The sequence below is a fragment of the Camelus ferus genome, chromosome 10 (genome assembly GCF_009834535.1).
Source record: "Camelus ferus isolate YT-003-E chromosome 10, BCGSAC_Cfer_1.0, whole genome shotgun sequence".
In the NCBI taxonomy this organism is placed as follows: Eukaryota; Metazoa; Chordata; class Mammalia; order Artiodactyla; family Camelidae; genus Camelus; species Camelus ferus.
In genome coordinates, this window is record NC_045705.1 from 22,122,584 (window position 1) to 22,143,068 (window position 20,485).

The 20,485-nt window shown below is 45.7% G+C and overlaps 1 protein-coding gene across 2 annotated transcripts in view; it reads right to left on the reverse strand.

The window, feature by feature from the left end:
- Window positions 1-20,485, reverse strand: part of PAMR1 (peptidase domain containing associated with muscle regeneration 1) — a 148,114-nt gene that overhangs the window by 14,354 nt on the left and 113,275 nt on the right. For both annotated transcript variants that reach the window (XM_032488462.1, XM_006195038.3), the window contains 3 exons: window positions 19,498-19,612; window positions 15,247-15,464; window positions 12,713-12,820 (listed from right to left, as the gene is read on the reverse strand). In XM_032488462.1, coding sequence (XP_032344353.1) covers window positions 12,713-12,820; window positions 15,247-15,464; window positions 19,498-19,612 — 441 coding nt within the window. The remainder of the gene's footprint in view (window positions 1-12,712; window positions 12,821-15,246; window positions 15,465-19,497; window positions 19,613-20,485) is intronic.

Below are 20,485 nucleotides of genomic sequence, written 5' to 3' on the forward strand. Positions count from 1 at the left end.
AGACTTCCTTTGAAAAATCACTTAGATTCAAATGCTTGGCTCGAGGTCTGGTTTAGAGAGAAACTCAGCTAAGACAGCTCTGCTGTTTTCTCAGCCCTGGGCATCAAGCCCCTCACACCTCCCAGCATGGCACTGGGAGGTGATAAAACCCTAGAGAGGCGGTTATGTCAGCCCTGGGCATGGAGCCCTGTCTGCCTTTCAGCACTCCTGGGAGATCTTGGGGAGGGTGGTGGGCAGGGCAACTAGAAAAGCCACATCTCTTCAGAGGGTCTCCAGCCTCCACGGATCCTCTCGGGCTCCAGGCCAGTCCGACGCCAGCAGGGCTGTTTTGGCCTAACGGGATCAGGTGCTCTCAGACAATGGATTTCCTCAAACTAAACAGTGTAGATCCAGAATCCGCTGTCCAAGGATGCTCCCTGCCAATCTGGTGCTGTCTGTGTAAAGCCAGGGACCTCTGACAATCCTGGGGTACGGAGGAGGAGGAGACCTCAGCAGTGACTGAGACTGGACTTCTCACAAGCCTAAATCACGGGCCTTAGAGTTGGATTTGAGTTGATTTAAAGAAAATAAAGTTGTATCTTTTTCTCCCCTGATTGATACACTAAGATTCTCTTACATACTTGATATAAGGCGGCAAAGATGGCTGGGTCCAGAAGACCTATAAGAAATGGACATGATGATGGAGACATCAGGGACATGTCAGGATAATGCAGAGACTTTTTAAGGAAAAGCAGCTCTGTGGCGCACGCAAATGATACCTGCTGGTCAGATCAACTATACTGACCATGACAAAAGGAAGTCCACACTCTTCATCCCTAATTTAGGGAGTGGACCCATTCCCCTAATAATCACAAAACCCAGGAGGCAGATCCGGCTGTGGCGAGAAAACAGATCTCTTGTTCCATTACATCACTTTCCACTAGGATATCCTTGTTCACAAAGTATCTTTTTATGAATGAATCTAGAGTTTCAACACGCTACACCACACTTCATGAGTATCTGACTTTTCCTTTTGCTTTGGTCTCGAAGCTATATGTTCAAATTTGGAGACAAGATCTAGGAAAAGGGACCAAAGAACCCAAACTCTGCTCTGCCTCCGGGAAGCCTAGCGTGTCTCTCTGTAGAGGAAGATGGGTGACGTGCTGGTGGCTACTGATTTCGTTGATTAATTTCCCTGCACTATTCACTCAGTGGGCAGCTCCTCTGTGGCCAGCAGAATCAGGCATTGACAGATGTGTTTCTGTATGTTTAACATGGAAATTTTTCATTTACACCCAGACATCTCAAGGCCCTCCCCAGGCTCACTTAAGCACTTATTAAAAATCGTTTGAGGCCTTCCTTCCAATTACTTATTCCCCAAGTCTTCAGGAGAATGCAGAGATGTATACACATAATTTTTTTCATTAGCACCATTTCATGCTAAATGACTAGTGTCTTTATTAACTTTGCTTTGAAAATTACATCTGAACATAGGACTCTAGTCAAGGAATAAAGGAAAGGTAATCACTGGGGCCTTCAGTGAATTTAAATCGGGTGTGGGGTCTCAGCAAAAAATAGCCAATCGTAGTAGCTGACTGCAGTCTGGGTTGCATCAAAGATGCCATCGGGTACAATCAATTTAACTGGGTTGATACCACTTAGCTTTCTGTGTCGTCTGAAAGAAAACCTCTTAATCTACCAGTGGGAACCTGGGTGGAATGGGACCAGGTTCTAATTTAGATGCTTCTGCTGAGGATAACCACTGGGGGTTTGTGGGAAGCTGAGCTCCCAGTTTCATCACATGTGTGTCCTCCCTATGATACTAGACAGAATTGTTAACACAGAGATTACCATTTAACCAGGGCACATGTTGAAGTTAACGCAGTGAGAAGCTGATCAAGGGCACAATCAGTTAGGAAAAGTGAGGCATTAGCAAAGGCCCAGGGGTGCTTCCAATAAGGAAGCAGCCACTTTCTAACCCCTGTCTGAAAAACGCTAGATCAAAGAGATTGACAAAATCCTTCAGAAGATCTTAAGTCCCTTGGGAGGTATTATTGGCTCTTTCTACAAACATTAGTGAAGTCCCACTCACTTCTACCACCCCACCCGAGAAAGAGCTGGGCTGGCTCTTATATACAGAGAAGAGCGTTTGTGTGTGCGTGTGTGTGTGTGTGTGTGTGTGTGTGTGTGACAGAGAGAGAGAAAGATCAATTCTTGGGTCTAACTGAATCTTTTAAAACCAATAATACCATCATATTTTGAGCATCCTTTCAACAATGCAGTCCTGAAATATATGATATTTAGCATTGATCAAAGGTTAACCCAATGTTTTAAAGAAACAACCAAATGGTGACATAGCTGACCTGAGCTCTGCCCCTCTATTAAGTTAGCTCCTCAAAGACATACTTTCACGAAGTATTTCAGGTTGGGTTCTTCCAGCAGCAGGCTGGGAGACAGGGATTTGAGTGCAAGTAGCTTATTTAGGTAGCGATCCCAGGAAGGACCAAAGAAGTAGTGTGGCAAAAGTAAGACAGGGAAGTTCACATTATCAAGAAAGTTACTGCTGGGGGCAACTGAGGTTGAATGCCATTGGGAAACTCCAGGAGACAGTGCGGAATATGCCTCAGAGTTATCCCACCTACAGAGCAAGGGATATGAGTTACTACCTACAGACCACCTTCAACCATTCGTTGAAGGATGATGGGGTGAACGCTGATTCCTCAGCACCTCCTGTCTTCCCACGTATATGAGCCAGTGGGCCCTGAGAGCTAGGGAGAGCCCTTAGGCAGAGTTGCAGGAGCGCAGGGCTGGAATTTGGTGGATCGGCACACTAAGTTATGGTGTGAGCACAGGGGAGCTAAAAGGATCCAGTTTTTAAGAAATATTTGTTACAATGAAGATTAAACTTCTGTTATTCGCAAAACTGAAGTAAAAAACATTTGCCCAGCACCACCTTTAGGTAAGGAGAGGGAAGGAGTAGGGGTTATAATTAAATGGACAATATTTGCATCACCAAATGAACTTGTGCTCCCTTTCATTTAATACACAATTAGAGCCATACCAGCTAAGGCATTTCCCTTTTTGCCTTTGCTGCCAGGAAACTCAGAATCAGAGCCATTTGAGGCTGATCATTTCATCTGATGCAAATGTTGAACTTAAATCTCTCATCTCATCCTAGTGCTCTCCTTCACTTTTTCTTGTCGCACTTCCAAATTGTTTTACTTTATTATTTATACCCTGCTTGCTTTCAGAAATGGTTTGATGTGGTTTACAAAACTGCACCTAAAAAAAGCATATGCTTCTTTCTCAAATTTTATATAAATGAAATACTTATGGTAGCGAGGGAGCCACCTTAGTTAAAAAACTAAAGGTACTACTCAGTCCCTTTCATAGGAGATGGGTTTCAGAGCTGTAAGATTATCTGAGAGTCCCAGGAAGAGAAACAGATCCACAGTCAACAACAGTCATTACCCCATTATCTAGCTGGCAGTACAGGCTAGGGGTGTTAGTCTCCATTCTTAACATACTCTTGGTATCCACCCATTCTCACTCATCACCAAAATCAAGGAAGCATTTTGAGACAGAATTTCAGCTCTGTTTGCAAAAGGCATTAAGTTTCTCTTTGGGACTTTGTTCATTCTGGACCCTGACTGAATATGAGACCAACACCCAGAGACAACCATTGGATGAGCTCTCATCCCTCCCTCACTTCTTCCTGCTCAGCTTGTATCTGAGTCTGGTGCCTCTGGACCAAATACCTTTCACTTCCACAAAGGTCTCCCCACCAGGAATAATGACACCAACTGGTGATATAACCTCCCACTGAAAACCCTTTTTATCCCTGTCCAGCCAATGGAATGCTGCCTCCCTGGTGTTTTCCAGCCCTCCAAGGTTGTGAATGAGACAGTACCCATGTGAAATTATACTTGGACTGCCCACACTGCTCTTTATTCATCTGGCAGCAATTTGGAGGCTGAGGCTTACAATTAGCTATTTGATCTTAATCAGTATTGTCCTTGGCTCCTGGCTCCTGGTACACGATGTCCTTCGAATACCACTTTTCTGATGTTTGGATGGCCTATTTCATTAGCCAGCTGAAACTCGCTGTGCCTAAGAGACAAGTCAGCTTCAATACATCTTAAGAAAGTCTTGGTCATTCGACTTTTGTTCAAAATCAACCTGATACATCCTTATTTGGTAGAGTCGATAGGTACCCGATGTAACTATAAAACATAGCTGTCTTCTACCCAGTGGATGTGCTCAGTAAGACTGCTTAGGGCTCCCACAAATCTCAGAAGGTTTCTAAGTCCGCTCCTGGGGATGGGGGTGGGAGTTGGGGTAGGGTGACAACAATAAACGACTAGGGGAAACGTCCTTCAGTGGCATTCACAGTCGACTTTTCAATTAAAAAAAATATTCACAGTGAAAATGACCCAAACAAGACAATTCTATCCTATTTAGCCTTGGGGATGAACAGAATGAACTTGCAGAAGCCTCCTGAGCTACTGAGCACATTGAGCCCTAAGAGATTCCACCAACTTAATCATTCTCATCACCACCGTCACCATCACCAAAGGCCTTACTAGGGAAAGATGCAGCCGGGAAATGTATGGCATGACCGCTCTCTTCTGCACCAGAAAAGGCCAAGACTGACATTGTTTTGTGGTTCTGCCAAATGGAAGGAAAATGTAGAGCCCTTCCTCATCTCCCCAGTGCCTGGTACCTAACTGATACTCAAAAGTGTCTGGCTGGATGAGTCTGCAAAGTGGGGAGGATGATAGTACCTACCCCAGGGGGACGTTGTGACAATTAAAGGAGATGTCACATAAAACACAGAGCCCGGCCTATATTGAGAACAGTGAGAATAACTACTTTGGTTATTTTTAATACTTGGACACCCACACTGCCTTGTGTTTTGCAGAGAGGAAGCGATCATCTTCAGAAGGAGGGTGAGGGACAGGCAGTGAGCGCCCCACAAGGCAGGGGCCTTTAAGGACAAGCCGGGGCTCTGCAGCCTTCGTCAAGGGGCTGGAGTCAGTCTCCGGCTCTGGGATGGCAGGGATGTTCGTTTCCGTCAGGATTAATTCTGCTTTGCCCTCAAGTTCTTCTACTCTTTGCATTTCCCTCCCGCTACTCGCCACAGGCATCCAGTCCATCCCAGCTCTAATGAATTACCTCTTAACCCAGAACCAAAGCAAAATCTGCCCCCTGCAGTAAGTCCTGCCTCAGTGACCTCATCTGCCAAAGCACAAGCCGAGAGGACCCTGACCAGGAGCAGGCACGCGGAAGCAAGGTCTCGGGAAAACAGCGGTGGGTCTGGCCCATTTCACACTGCTGGCACTCCATCCCAAGCTCTGGGAGCCCGTCTGACTGGAGGGCTGTATATGAGGCCTTGCCTGTCCTATTATTTGGCTGGAGCGCCATCCATAACTAAAACGACTGCTGATTAGCAAAATGCACCCCCTATAAGCCAACCCCAATCATCTCACCTTGAATGAGAAGAAGCAATGCCTTGGTCTTAACCCCTTAACCTCTTGGTCTTAACCTCTTAAGGTCACAGGCCCACAGAGCCCAGCAGAGTGAGAGCGAAAATGTCAAAAGTTCTCTGTAGACTCAGATTTACCCAATAAGGAATGATCCAAATGAAAAGGAAACTTTCCCCTGAATTATACAAACAAATATCTTGATAACCACATAAGGGCAGCTGTGTTCAGTGACAGCTTTTGCTTTCCAAATGCGATGGCATCCCACTGAACACGCTAAGAAGGATGGCAGAGATTAATCTCCATGTTAGGGAGGAGAGCAGACAGGAGGCTCAGGTCCAAGGACGTGGTTAAGAAGTGAGTAGCCCACTAGTCATCTTCCCAGGGTTCCTCCCATCTCTGAAGGCTCTGGGTTATCAACTGCTGGTGGGTAACAACCACGGATTCCCCGGGACTGTTTTCCATGGAGTTATTCCTACACCCCTCATCCTCTCTCAAGCCAGACTGTGTATTCGCTTTTCTATTCTGGTGATCTAATAAAATATGTGAGGGATGCTCTGGAACCTTGGCTTCCTACATAACCACAGGGGACTGACATAGAGCATTCTCCATGTTAAATGAGTGACTATTAAAAAACTCCATGAAAATGATATCACTTATATGTGGAATCTTAAAAAAAAAAAACAGAAATGAACTTACTTACAAAACAGAAGCAGACTCACAGACATAGTAAACAAACATGGTTACAGTGTGGGGGAAGGATGTGGGAAGGGATAAGTTGGGAGCTCGAGATTGGCAAATACTAATTACTGTATATAAAACAGATCAACAACAAGTTTATACTGTATAGCGCAGGGAACTATATTCAATAGCTTGTAGTAAACTATGATGAAAAAGAATATGGAAACAAATATGTGTATGCATATGTATGACTGAAACATTATGCTGTACACCAGAAACTGACACATTGTAAACTGACTATACTTCAATACAAAAATAAAAAATTTAAAAAAACCCTGAGAAGAAAGGAGGCTGACCAGATAGCATGATGCATGGGGCAACCTGCTCTGGAGTTCCCCAATCCAGTTCCCCCCGATCTTCCTCCATTTATCATCTCTAACAGCCCCCTCTCCTGGCTGTCCTGGCAACAAAGACTCCTCATCCATCACGCCAGTGTGTGTGTCCTCCCCTGGGATCCAGGGTTTCTTTATGACAATGGCATCGCAGTGTCTAGCTGTTGTTTAAAAGCAGCTCTTTCTTGCCTGGATGCAGGTGTACCGGGAGTCATACTTCGTGTCTGGCAAGGAGTCAGGAGGAACAGTTCACAGAGAAAACTTAGAAAATCCTGGAAGAATCTTAAACCCTGGGACCCTGAGAAAGGTTTGTCATGACCATCCAGTTTGTAGAAACTGGTAGTTACCCTAATCCCTTATCTAGAGAATCCCCCATTTTCTGCCAAACATTTAAAGGGCCACGTGGGGCCAGAAGCAGTGATGAGAGTAACTGTTTCTATTAGTCAATTCAGTGCCTTATATGAATCATCTCATTCCATCCCTGCTACTACCCCTGATAAGTACTTGATAATATCTTTCTGGAATGTGTAAGTGGAGAAACTGAGACTCATAGGAGATAAATGACTTGTTTGAGATTTACCAGGCTGGTAAACTGCAGGCTTAGAGTCCAACCAAGGTCTTTCTGTAGAGCCCTGCCTGATCTCCCCAGTGCCAGGTACCAAGCTCTTCATCCTTGGCTGCACCATCTCATGGTGGACAAAGGTACACCTGTCTTCCATACATTAAGGATGAAACAGGCCTTTAGAACTGTGAAAAAAGTAACTCCATTTTTAAAATGCCTCACCTGAGAGGTCTTAGAACAATCTGCATGAATTCCACCAAGCCTGAGACACGTTATTTATCTGTGACGGGAGAGGCGATTGTGACCCTTCGGGTCTTAGCTGCATCAGTGCCAACGTTTCGGTGAAAACCCGAAGTTCCCAGTCCTTTATTCAGATGGGAAATGCGGGTGGCCCCTTTGAAGCCTCAGTGGAAAGTGGGCCTCTCCTCCTGGGCCCTTTTCTTCCCAGTCCTTGGGACAGGCTAGTGGGAAACCTTCTGATGCTCCAGAACCCAAATGAATCCTGAGACACCATTTTTCTTTAATTGGTGGAAGCCGATCTGTTTTGTTCCAAGGCGCGTCAGAGCCGGCAGAGTGAGCATTGTGCCCGAGACTCAGCCCGTTTCATCTCCCTTCATTAGGATGCAGGGGGGGCAGCCCGGCCCCGTCAACTGGGCCAAGGAACAAAGGCAAGATGGAAACTGGAGCGGGGCAATGAATCCCTTGCTCTCCACTTTTCCAAAACAAGATTCCGACCATTTACTCAAGAACTCATTTTGTCCTTGTGTTCCATACAAAGAAACAGGAAACTTCAGAGGGAAAAAGGGGCCCCAGTCTCTTACAGGGTGGCCCAGGAAGGCTGGGGTCATGGAGGGTGCTGGCAGGAGGTGAGCTTGGTCCCAGAACTTGGGGGCCCCCTCCCCCCCTTTTTTTTTTTACTCTCAGAGGAGGTCACCTGGGAGCAGGGCAAGGTCGTTCCTCCTTGGGAAACAACTTAAGGAGAAGGCTGGGGTCGCTGCCCTTGCAGGCGGACCTCGGGGCTCTCTCACTCTCTAACTGAACAGGGCAGACCTCTGTTGACTGTCTTATTCCTTATCTACCACCCCACAAAATCTGAACGAGACATCTGCCCTCAGACCCACAGAATTCCTTTAAAAATAAGTCTATTTCCAGCTTGACACGGCTAGACCCTAGTTTCTGACATGCATGTTCTAATTCTTATTTTGAGGACTGGTGTTTATAATGGCTCATCCTGTAAATTGGTAAAATCTTCTGGTGACCATTTTGGCAACAGTTCTCAAAAGTTTAAATACATGCACCCTTTGAACTAACAGTTCAACCCTTGGGAACTTATCTTACAAAAATACTTCTACATATAAACAAAGAAACACGTTAGGATATTCACTATAGCTGTCTGCAGCACAGTAAAAATATTAGCCATGATATCAAGTCCATCTTAAGGGATGGGACAATTATATGATTGTATAGATCCAAATAATGGGGTCCCTCAGCAGTCATTTTCAAATGAGGGAGATCAACATGGACTGACCTGGAAAAAATATCTATGAAATGAGTGATGAAAATACGTTGAAAAATTATATGTATACTTTAATCCACTTCTGTTTAAAACAGGGTTTCCCAACTGGAGCTCTACTGACCTTTGGGCTGGATCACTCTCTGTGGTGGAGGCTGCACCGTGCATGGGGGGATGTTTACCAGCACCCCTGGCCTCTACCCCGCTGAAGGCCAGTAGCACACCACTCCCCCCTGCTGTTACAACAACCAACAAAGTTTGCAGTTTGCCGAAAGTCCCCTGGGGGTGGGAGTGGGGGACAAAATCACCCCCTCTTCACTGAGAACCACTATTCTAAAATAATGACATATAGACAATCTAGGTTTGCACACCACAGACAAAAGTTTGGAAGTTGACAACAGTGGTTCCTCTGGGAACCAGGATTGGTCAGAGCAAACAAGGTTCTCTTTTTATTCTATACACTTCCCTGTTGTTTGATTATTTTTACAAGTATATATTTCTCCTGTAACTCAGTAGAAAATCTATTTCTATTCCACTTGTCCTCACAGACATACACAAAGACAGAGAATAGTCAATCAGGATGCTCTAGGAAAGAGAGACATGTGGGCCTCCCCCGGAAAGGGAAGTCCTTTGAGAGAACTGGATGATGGGACAGGATGGGAACCAGAGCTCATCAGTCCAGCCTCTGGAGCCTCACCAAGACACATGGCGAGAATGGTGTCTGAGAGATGTTGACCAATGTGGGATACATGGAATTCTGGCCTCTGGTTTTGAATTTGATGGGGACCAGTGCCTTGCACCCTGTACTTCAAATCCATGATTTGCTAAAAGAATCATCTATCTTTCCACAAAGACTTAAGAGAGCAGATCATTAAAGCGGCAACGACAAACTGGTTTCCCCTCATCAGATTTGGCGCTACATAAATAAAAGATGGAATTTTCATTAAAATTTGCTTTGGCACCTTTAAAGCCTTTTTTTAAAAACATGTGCCTCATCCAATGTGGGCATTTCAGAGTTTGGAGAATCCCAGAATCCTTGGATTGCTTATTAATTTTGAAAGGATATTCTCCAGGGAGGTTTTTTCAGTTGTTTGAGATCCTAATGAGAAAAACAATAAAGTCAAGCTTTTTTTTTTTCTTTTTTCTTTTTCTAGATGATAGACTGCTCTGGAAAAATGGTTAGGGTTTATACAGAAATTACACGGTGAACTGCCGCAGCCAATTGTGATGATTTCCTTATGGAGTTAGTCAGAATTCTTGCTAAATTTCCTAGAAGGAAAAACAAACCTAAATCTTACGGAAAATAACCAAACATTTGGACCCCCACGTGGATGCCAGCTAATGGCATATCAGATATCCACCACCAGTATCTTCACCCCGTCACAAGTACAGGGTCCTTCAGGGAATTACACTGACATTTTGAGTCCAAAAGTGATTTGAGACAGTGAATTACGTTATGAATCAGTTCATAATGACATATTTTACATTCTTTTTATCATGTTTATTTGTTTTGCTTTATTTTTTTTTTTTTCCTGGATAGAATAACAAGGCCGAGGAGTCAATTTTTGGCTCAATAGCTACTCATAAATATTTTAATCACAACTTTTGGACCAATTTCCTTTCCTCTCCCCACCCCCACCATTTGACTCAGCTTCTTAAAGACATTTTGATGAATTTGCTGATTTTTTTTTACCTCTCTCCAATTTTACCTTTGGTTATCAAAGCCCCAATACCATACAGTTAGTTCATCAAGAATTTAAGCCTTCCTCTTTTTCTTTTTTCTTTTTATTCCCCTTCTGAATCTAAAGGCTAGAGCTCAGGATTCACCATTGTCAAGCCTCCAGAATCACTCTCTATCCAAATTTTTGAAACAAAGGGGAAGCAGCATTTCTCTTCTCTGCCTTGCACACACAGCAGACTTAAATGAGGCAGCAACCACGAAGCAGAACATCATTTTCTAAGCATCCGGCATGATCTCACTCAGGTCAGCTGTGCCGCCCCAAAGCAAGGGATGCTTTTAGTAGAATGCAATCACACTCAAGGACACACTACTGAAACCAGATTCTGTCTGCACTGTTTGCAAGGATAATTCATGAAATTAATTGAAAGATGCATGAACTTTATACAATGCTGTCAGACCAGGCCCTTTCTATACAGGATGACCACAAAGTTATGCGTGCGTGCCAGCTAGAAGTGATGGTAGCAGACAGTCTTGGTGCTCTGTCTTCGGATGCCCTTCACCTCCCCTCCCCGGCACCATCTATATTCTGTTACTTCCAACGGCCTGCAACTACCAACTCTTCGATTGCTCAAGGGTTAATGGAACCACTCTCACACACGCATAGGAAGTCAAGCATGTCCTCCTATTTGCCCAAGGCACCCCTCAGCCAGTCACTGATTGCAGTTGGAATAGGAAAGCCCAGCTGTCTGCTTTAAAGCCAGGACACCCTCTGAGATGTACTTTACATCCCAGATTCCACTATCTATTGCCACTAAGGCTGGGATGTTGCCTGAAGTCACACCTTTGCTTGGCTTCCTTCCCTTCCAGCCCAGCTTCCCCACCCCTTACTAGCTTCTCCTGAAGGCAGGTCCTTAATACATCACCTGCACACACATTCTCTTGTCAGGATCTGCTTCAGGAAAGCCCCCATCTAGGTCATTATCTCTCCTCCTTGGCTTTCCCCCAAATTTTGATTCTTCTTGTTCTTCTGCACATCTCATTCCGTGCAGACAGCTGTAGTCTGTGACACCTGTTTTTAGGTCTCAAACTTCTGTTCGGACCCCATGTCATACACAGGGTCTTGGTTACCAGAGACCCTGGATAAGTGACTTCTGATCATTGTGTTTAAGCTCCTCTCAGCCAATGGCACAGTCCTGGGCACTGCACCACTGAGCTGCGTGCCACCTGATGCCGCCATATGCAGTGGTCAGCGTGTACTCTTCCCAGGGGCAAAGATACATGTCAGATACATGTTCTAGTTTCTCTAATCTAGAAAAAGCTGGAATCTAACATTAGAGAAGAGTCATGTCCTGTCTTTCAAGAACATGAATTAGAAATGCCTATCTGCTTTGGAGTGAATCATTTCTTTGAATTCCTTTCTTCTTATTTCTGCTGCTTGCTTGACCTCAGCTTACCGAGCGCTACTACTGATCTGCTTTTGACTTCTGTCTGTAAGAATGGGAAAGCATGGGTGACCCAATGGGGCAGCCAGGATATGGCTCAGGCAGGAGGTGGTGGGGGACCTGAGTGGCTACAGCAGAAGGGGAGCTGTCCCAGAGATGATGTGTGGCTCTCCATTGTTGGCAGATTTCTTTCCTCTACGGCTCTCCTGTGCCGCACCGCCTCCCGTAGCCCCATCGCATCCCAGGCCTGCCCAAGAACTACTAGAGACACACGGACCTTATCTCCCAACTCAGGATCAGTTCCTTCAGAGAACGACAAGGTATGATTTCTACAGCATCTCCATAGAACTCAGTACAAAGTAGTCCCTCTTTAATATTGCTTTGTCTATGACTCATTTAGCCTGGTCTCGTATTTACAGGATGATCATGAACTTTGTCATCCAATTCAGGACACCTGAGCACAAAACAGCATACTGTTAATAAGCATGCCCAGACAAAAATGCATCAACAGGGACTGTCCCTGGGAAACGGGCTCGTTGTCACCCTACACATTTATCATCACCAGTGCAGGGCTCCAGCAACACAATGAATGGTGCCCTGGAGCATGACTCCAAAACTCAGATCATGGGAAGGACAGGGAGTTCAGACTCTGGGCCCCAGGAGAGTTTACAATGGTGGCTTTCTGCTGTTGATCCTTTCTCAGTGTTTTTGAGCTCAGAATATTATTGGAAGCCACTAAAGGTATATCTTGTTGAAAGATATTTGCAGCAGGTGAGGGCAAACCTGAGTGATTGCAGATATCCTGACTCAGAGGCAGCCCGGCCCTCTTGAAATCCACTCAATGGGGGTGCACAGGTTATGCGCCATCTTGGACAGACTGTCCTAGACTCCAGGATACAACACACCCCGCAAGCTCCCAGAACCCTCTCCACACCAGCCCCATGTGACGCCTTAACTCCCACCCCGGGGGCACACTCACGGTTTTCACAGTGCTGCCCGGTGTAGCCTGCCAGGCAGGCACACTTGTAAGATCCGGTGCTGTCAAGGAGGCAGGTGCCGTCATGGAAACAAGGGGACGAGGAACACGCTGTAAGAGAGAAGGCAATTTCTCTAAGTGCCACTCTGCAGTGAGTCAGTTTCTTCAAGCCTGGAGTCTGGACCAGGGTTTTTGACTCGTCTCTTAAAGTCCTCTTGCAAAAAAAATTTTTTACTCCTTTTCTTGAATTCATATTGCCATTGTTTGAGACTGCCTAAAACAGGTACTCGTTACCTGTCAAACGCTGCTGATTTGTTGTTTTCCAAGACCCTAGAATGACGCTCCATTCACCTATAGTCTGAGGCAGCACAAAACAACAAAAACATAAATAATACAAACAGGAGCACCCCGGGATTAAGGCAGAAGCACACTTCGCCCCCTCCCGTGGGGACTCCTCAGCCTGGGGGAGCTTGAGATCATCTTTTTTCAAGGATGCTCAGCATCCTGGGTACTGAGGGAAAGGAACTGGAAAATGGTCTTTGGGACACTGTTGAAAGCGTACACAAGAATTTCCAAATGTGCATTCTGTAAACAGTAGTCCCTTGAGATGTTGAGAGGTATGGTCACAGATAAGGTAGGGAAATGCTACGGTGTTAGATGACCACTGACCAGATTTCTTTACTTCTCGAAACATTTGAACTTCACAGAACATTCCACGCTCTTATGTGCATTGTGAATTTCTAAGAGCGCATGTAATGTTCCACCTTTCACTGGTTTTTTTGACCTGTCAGACTGCTTTTTACAGAGCGTCCCGGGAACCACTTTTCTACAGAGAACACTTTGGGAAACACTGGTCTGCTTGTTACCCATCAATCCCACGTTCATTTACCCGGGTGTAGAAATGTCTCACCGGGCCAGGTCCAACAAGCCTGAACTGAGTGCTGGCTCTGTGTAAGTCATGGTAGAGACACAAAGATGAGCAGGAGATCCAACTCATCAGATCAAAGCTTTTTGACAAAAGGCACACAATGACTCCAACCTGAAGCACGATTCACTGAGTGTTAGAAAAGAGAGAAAATGCTACACTACATTCAAAACAGGGCGAAGCCACAGCCCATGGGAGCAAGGGGAAAGGTTTAACAGAGGAGGAGAAACCTGACAGGGCCCAAAGGATGGGACGTGCAGGTGTGGGGGAGGTGGCTTCAGTCAGGGGGAATGATTGGAGCACAGGTGGGACATACCTGGTGTTTGCGAAACGGGAAGTGCTCTGTCTGACTATTGGACAACGCAGATCAGAGTTCCCAGAGTCCTCCAGGGGAGGCTGAGAAAGAAACCCTCCTGACGCTCCCCTCAGTCACAAGCTGGAGAGCCATCACCACCTCCAGCTGGCTTCCCTGACTGCCATAAGCAGCCACAGACGCATCTCAGCCTCACCTGGCAGGCTGTCACCCAGGGGCAAGGCTTCAGCCACAGGCGGACTACACCTCAAAACAAAGCATCTGGAACGCCCAGGAGATTCCGGGGAGGAGGCGGGCACGCAGATCACGGGAGCAACTGCTGAGAGCTCGTGCACGTGCGGGCACATTCTCAGGGGCAGCAGGTTGGCAAGGGTGGGGGGCCAGCTGGTCTTGCCGAAAGGTTGGGGCTGGAGAAAGACTGACTCCACTACCACCTGCCCCCTTTCCTGAGATTTCTGTATCATCCCTTCCATAGGGAGGCGCTGATGGTCAAAATGCCAGTGCAAAATTTTTAATTCAGTATTAAAAAAAAATAAAACATCAAGCTGGAATTTATTTTGTGAAACCTGATGCAGTCCAGTCTCAGAGGAGAAAGAGCTGATGTTTTCTTGGGATTAAGCATTTTGGTCAAATCTGACTTTCTAATGTGAGCGAGACAGGAGGTAAAAGTCAGACGCGGAGTTACTCACAAAATAAGTGGCATTTCCTGTGTAGTCTAAGACTCTGAACACCTATCTGAAAGATAACAAGGAAGGCTGGGGGCAGGCCTGGGGCAGGGCAGCTATGAGGGCCTCCTATGTGCAGACACCGTGCTAAGGTCAGCACCTGTTCTGTCTCGCAGAGCCTCCTTAATGAAGCAAGAGCTATGGTTACACGTTTATTCACTGATAAGGAAACTGAGGCCCGGAGAAGCAGAACTTGTCCAAGGTCACACAGCTTAATCTTCCAGAGATCTAAAGCTAATGCTCTTAACCCTGAGAGCCCAAAGTATAAGCTCAGAGTCAAGGTATGCAAATTCCTGTTTCCATCCCCATAGCTGTGTGACCACAGACAAGTTACTTGGCCTCTCTATGCTTCAGGGTCTGCACAAGGGAGGGAATAATTCCCAGCTCTGGTTCTGGTGAGCATTTCTGAACTATCCCCTGCCATCCCTCTCCTCCTTCTTATTGTGTAGGTTGCTTCTGAGAACCCGGCGCGCTGGGTTTTAGCAAGGCTGGGTGGGGAGAAGGGAGCACGTAGGAAGGAAAGATTGTCAGGAGCGCAGCCAGAAAATGCTGCATTCGTCTCCCTGGCCCCCACCTGTGATCTCCTCAAAAATGGCATGGAAGCCGTCGAAGTTCTTGGAACCATCTGAGTGGAAGAGGACGTGGAGGGAGGAGCCCGTGCTTCGGATGGGAGCTGGCCGCTCGTTGCCACAGAAACGCCTGATGATCTGGCTGTCGCTGCTGTCCCCGTCGCGGACCTCCACATAGTCGTACTGGCACATGTAGTCAAACTCCAGGCTCAACATGACAAACCTGTGGGTGCAGAGGGTGACACAGGAAACAGGTGGGCCCCCAAGGGTCCTTAGGCCCCTGGGCAACTTCAGGGCCAGATGATCAACAGTTTTTGGGAGAGTGGTGCCACTGGCCAGAGCTGATAGAAAAATGATCCAGGAGGACTTGAGGTCAGGTGAATTTCTTCTAATGTGTGTAGGTGTCCTGGGTGTGTGTCTGTGTGTGTACATGCATGCCCAGGTGAAGGGGGCGCCATGTGCCATTCACAGTCTCTGCACACACTGGCACCTCTTCCAGGGACACGTTTCCTCCCAGACTGCATGGCTGCTTCCTTCCTATCCTCAGGCCTCAGCTTAAATATTCTCTCCTCAAAGAGGCTTCCCTGACAACTCTTTCTAAAGAAGGTCCTTTGTTCTATTCATAATGTGTACACAAATTTTAATTTCTCATATTTATCTCCTTGACTTTGGGAGTGTGTGTGCCCATCTCCTCCTCTAGACTGCAAATTCCTTGAGGGTACGGTGCGTCGTCTGTCTTATTCCACCATGGTTTGTGCCTAACACAGCGCTTGGCAGATAGAGACACTAAGCAGACATTGTTGAATACACAATGGAATGGATACTCTTTTGTATTTTCACAGCTGGTGAGTAGAAAAGTGCATGTTGTCTTGCAAGGCTGAGTAAAGGGAAAAACTCTCTGCACACTCTTCTGTTCAATGAAAAGATCAGAAGGTAATGATCTTCTTGGTAGCAATGATTCTCACCCCAGAGGGTAGAAAAAGTAGCACCAGATCAGAATTTCAGAACTGAAGGAGAGCCAGTGAATCTGTGATTCCCTCAAAGGGGTCTTGGGTTTGGAAATATTGGGATGCATCAGATCAAAAAGGCAGAAGACAATCCTAAGCTCCCAACTCCAAGAGATGGGAAGAGGCAGCCACACCCCAGGGCAAGAAAGGAAAAGGCATTTTTCAGAAGATTCCCAAGGGAATGCCTGAGTATCGAGTCCACAAAATGTCCATCTGTATCTTCTCCCTGACATCTGGGAGAAGTAGGAATAGACAGAAAACTCAGAACTCCAACCTGAAAAGTTGAGACTAGTGCTATTTCTACCACCTTGGGTAAAAACTTCAAGTGCCAGAGTTAGAGAACAGTCAGAATATTCTAAATGCTCTTAGAGGTCTTACTGAAAAAAGTAAACAAATAAAAAATAACTGAGTGTGACCAGTGTTTATGTTACAAAAATTTTTATCACAAAACCTTTTGTAAAGGAGTGTAAATCCTAGTAATTATACTTTGTGAAACACGAGGTAGCATGTAAGGACCTGACTTCTCATCCAGACGCCACCACTAACTCACTGAGGGCTTTGAGCGATCAATTCTTCCTCTGAGCTTTGGGGTCTTAGTCAGGAAAGGGAGAGGAGGGAGGGGCGAGGGGAGGAGTGGGGACAAGGCTACCACCCAGTAGAGATCGTGGCTTTTTCTGAAACTGGAACATGAGACATTGCAACTTGTATTTACATTCATATGTTCATTCATTGATTCACTTATTCAACCCATATTTGTAGCAGGTCAGCTCTGTGTCAGACGCTATTCTAGGTGCTGAAAGCAATGCCCCAAATAGACACAGTGCCTACCCTCACAGAGCTCTGATTTGGGAGACAGACAATAAGCAAGGAAACCACAAAACAAGGGAATTCCAGAGAGTGTTAAGCCCTATGAAGAAAATAAACTAGGTAAGAGCATAGAGAGTAACTGGGGAGGGTAAGCTTTTCACATAATGCAGTCAAAGGAAGACCTCTCTGCAGACACGATATCTGAGCAGACTCTTAACTGATGAAATGGAGCCAGTGATGCAAAGGTCATGGGGAAGAGCAGTCCAGGTAGGGGAATCTGTAAGTGCAAAGGCCCTGAGGCAGTCATGAGCTTGGCACATTTGAGGGACTGAAAGAAGTCAGGGATGCTGCAAGGTGGTGCTTATTGGGGAGAGTGGTATAAACTGAGGTTGGCGAGGAGAGCAGGAGACAGATCCTGTGTGGTGAGGAGATCAGATTTCATTCCAAGGCCAACAGGAAACCCCTGGAAGGTTTCAACAACAGAATAAGGATTTGATTGAGGATTTTAAAGGATCACTCTACTCACTCTGAAAAGAGGAACTGCACAGCCAGTTAGAAGGCCGTGAGAGAATCCAGGTGAGAGATGGCAGCAGTTTAAAGTAGAATGTTGGCAATAGAGACAGTGTATGGACTTGAGATGATTTTTGCAGGTAAGAAAATAGATTTTGTGGTGCCCCAGCTATGGTAGGTGACAGAAAATGGGGCATTAGGTATGACTGTCAGCGTTTGGCTGAACATTATACACAGGTTTCAGAGTATTTCCACCATTATTATTATCCTTGGCCATCAGGTCCAGGTTTGATGAGCAGGAAAGAAATCCATATGTTTCCAAGTCTTCCTGGGGCCCTTTCCTAGGCAGGTAATACACTTTTCAATGGTACCCTCCACCATTTTGGATTTTCGTTTGATGTGGTTGCAGGAGGGAGATCTCTTTTGCATCCTGGATCTCAGAGAAGGGCAGCTTTGTTGAGGGGGATTGAGAAGGGGACTTGTTTTGCTGGATCCGTCCAGTGCAGGGTACCATGTTGCCCCTCCTGAAGGACAGAGAGCCTCTGAGGAACCAGCTGGCATGTGGCAACCTCCAGGTGCATTGATCAATCTGGAAAGTATTTTAAAGTCTGTGCCCTAGAAGATAGATATATCCATCACCGCCAACCTGCCAACTGGTTAGAAAAAAGAACAGCTAGGTAGACAACATCCCTAGAAGTCCTAGTGGTGAGCAGGCCACTCTGCTTCCCTAGAGAGGAAGAACTGAGGTGTTTGCCAGGAGAGGCACCGGAGGCAGGGAGCAGTTCTTTCAACTTTATTCATGCAACAAGGATCTACCAAACACCTCTGGTGTGTACCATGTACTGTTCCAAGCACCTGGATGCAGCAGTGAACAGTCCTCACAAAACAAGACACTCTCCATAAAAGTAACCTAAGTGCCCATTGACAGAGGAATGGATAAAGAAGATGTGGTACAGATATACGAGGGAATACTACTCAGCCATAAAAAGAATAAATAATGCCATTTGCAGCAATGTGCGTGGACCTAGAGATTATCATATTAAGTGAAGTAAGTCAGAGAAAGACAAATATCACATGATATCACTTATATGTGGAATCTGCAAAATAATACAAATGAACTTACTTACAAAACAGAAATAGACTCATAGACAAAGGAAACAAATTTATGGTTACCAAAGGCGAAGGGGAGGAGAGGAATCAATTAGGGGCTTGGGATTCATATATACACACCACTATATATAAAAATAGATAAACAAGGTCCTACTGTATAGCACAGGGACCTAAAAAGCAAGAACAAAAAACAGGACACTTTCATGTTATTTAACTATAGTTACAATAAAACTGGGTCTATACTTTGGACTATGGTGTGAATTAAACATTTTTGAGGACCCCAAACCTCCATAAGAAGAAATGACTTATCTCCCACACAAATGAATCAGTTTTTTGGGGGAGAGGAGGTTGTTTTCTGAGAACAGCAATGAAAGGAGCTGTGACGAGCATAAACTTCAACCTAGAGTACAAATTCCTTGAAGGTTATCTCTGTCCTTCTTATTTCTTCCCTTCCCTCCCACAGAATCCAGCCTAGTACTGAGTGAATAGGAAGACTTGGTAAAGATCTGTGGCGGGGGGCAGGGGGGTGGCATAGATTGCTCTCAGTGTTTTGCTGTGTTTGCATTGCCCTTGGGTCACCACCACTTAAGTCCCACCATCCTTGGGCAGTGAGTGACAAGCATTTAATTAGCTGCAGGTTTTCCCAGACCTTAACCCACAAAATCACTGAGAGGTAAAGGAAAAGGCTCTAATATACATTTTCTGCTTTTAAGAATAACATGCTGATGGTTAGCCCTTGGTTCCTAGGATCCAGCATCTTTGGTCCTGTTACTGTGTTTCCTTACAACCTCAGACTCCCTAATTCTGATCCCAGCCCCTTACCTTAGCTGGATGATAAACCCAGGGTTGGCGTGAATGGTCCATTCGCAGTGAGCATTTAGTGGGTAGCTCTCCAATAAAATCTGACCCTTCGGGACTCGTAGGACCTGGCCACAACCTGAGAAGAGAAGATCGGGGCATGAAAATTGGAGATAACAGGAAAGAGATGGTGGAAGGTCTCATAGCCTCCAAACACATCCCACACCCCTGAGAACAGGGCAGAGAAGGAAATTACTATTTCTTAAGCACCTGGCAAAGCACTAGGCAACTGGCAATGAATTGTGAATTCACTTAATCTGCACAACGGCTTGAGACAGGAAGTGGTGTCATTCCAATTTTCCAGATGGAAAAATGGATATCCAGAGATTAAATAAATAACTTGTCTAGCTAGTAAGTGACAGAGCAGAGATTCAAACCTAACTGTGTCTGAATGTAAAGTCCAAGGCGCTCTCTCATCCTACCTCCCCAAGACTGCCACATGCCAGCCCGCTGCCGCCACCTTACAAGGCTCAGAAAGCAGACCCTCCCCACAGCATTACATGGGACCTTGTAACCCTAGTCGGAGTTTAAATCTACATTAACCCCTTTAGTCTGTGTTCCCTTCACATTCTCTACCCCACAAATATAACCCCAAAGCAACTCCTTCCTGACCTCCCTCCAGCCAGTTAGAAAATTTATGTACCAATTTGATCTAAGAGCAGTTACCTAATACAGGCCTCCCTAATGCACGGCATGGAAAGGGGGACATGAACTCTGACCAGTTGGACTGGATTAGTGGTTTGCAATTTTTTTTTCTAGCTCCCAAATACTTTTTTTTCAAACAGACTGTTGTGAAGACTGCCAATTTAACTTAAAAAATGGATCCAAGAGAGGGTCCTGGTTGAAGCGGAAGCTGAGGCCCCCAGCCCTCCACCCTCACTATCACCTTGGTTCTCTGAGTTACCTCCAAGGAATCCCCAACATTTGAAAACCAGTGAACAACTGAGTCTTC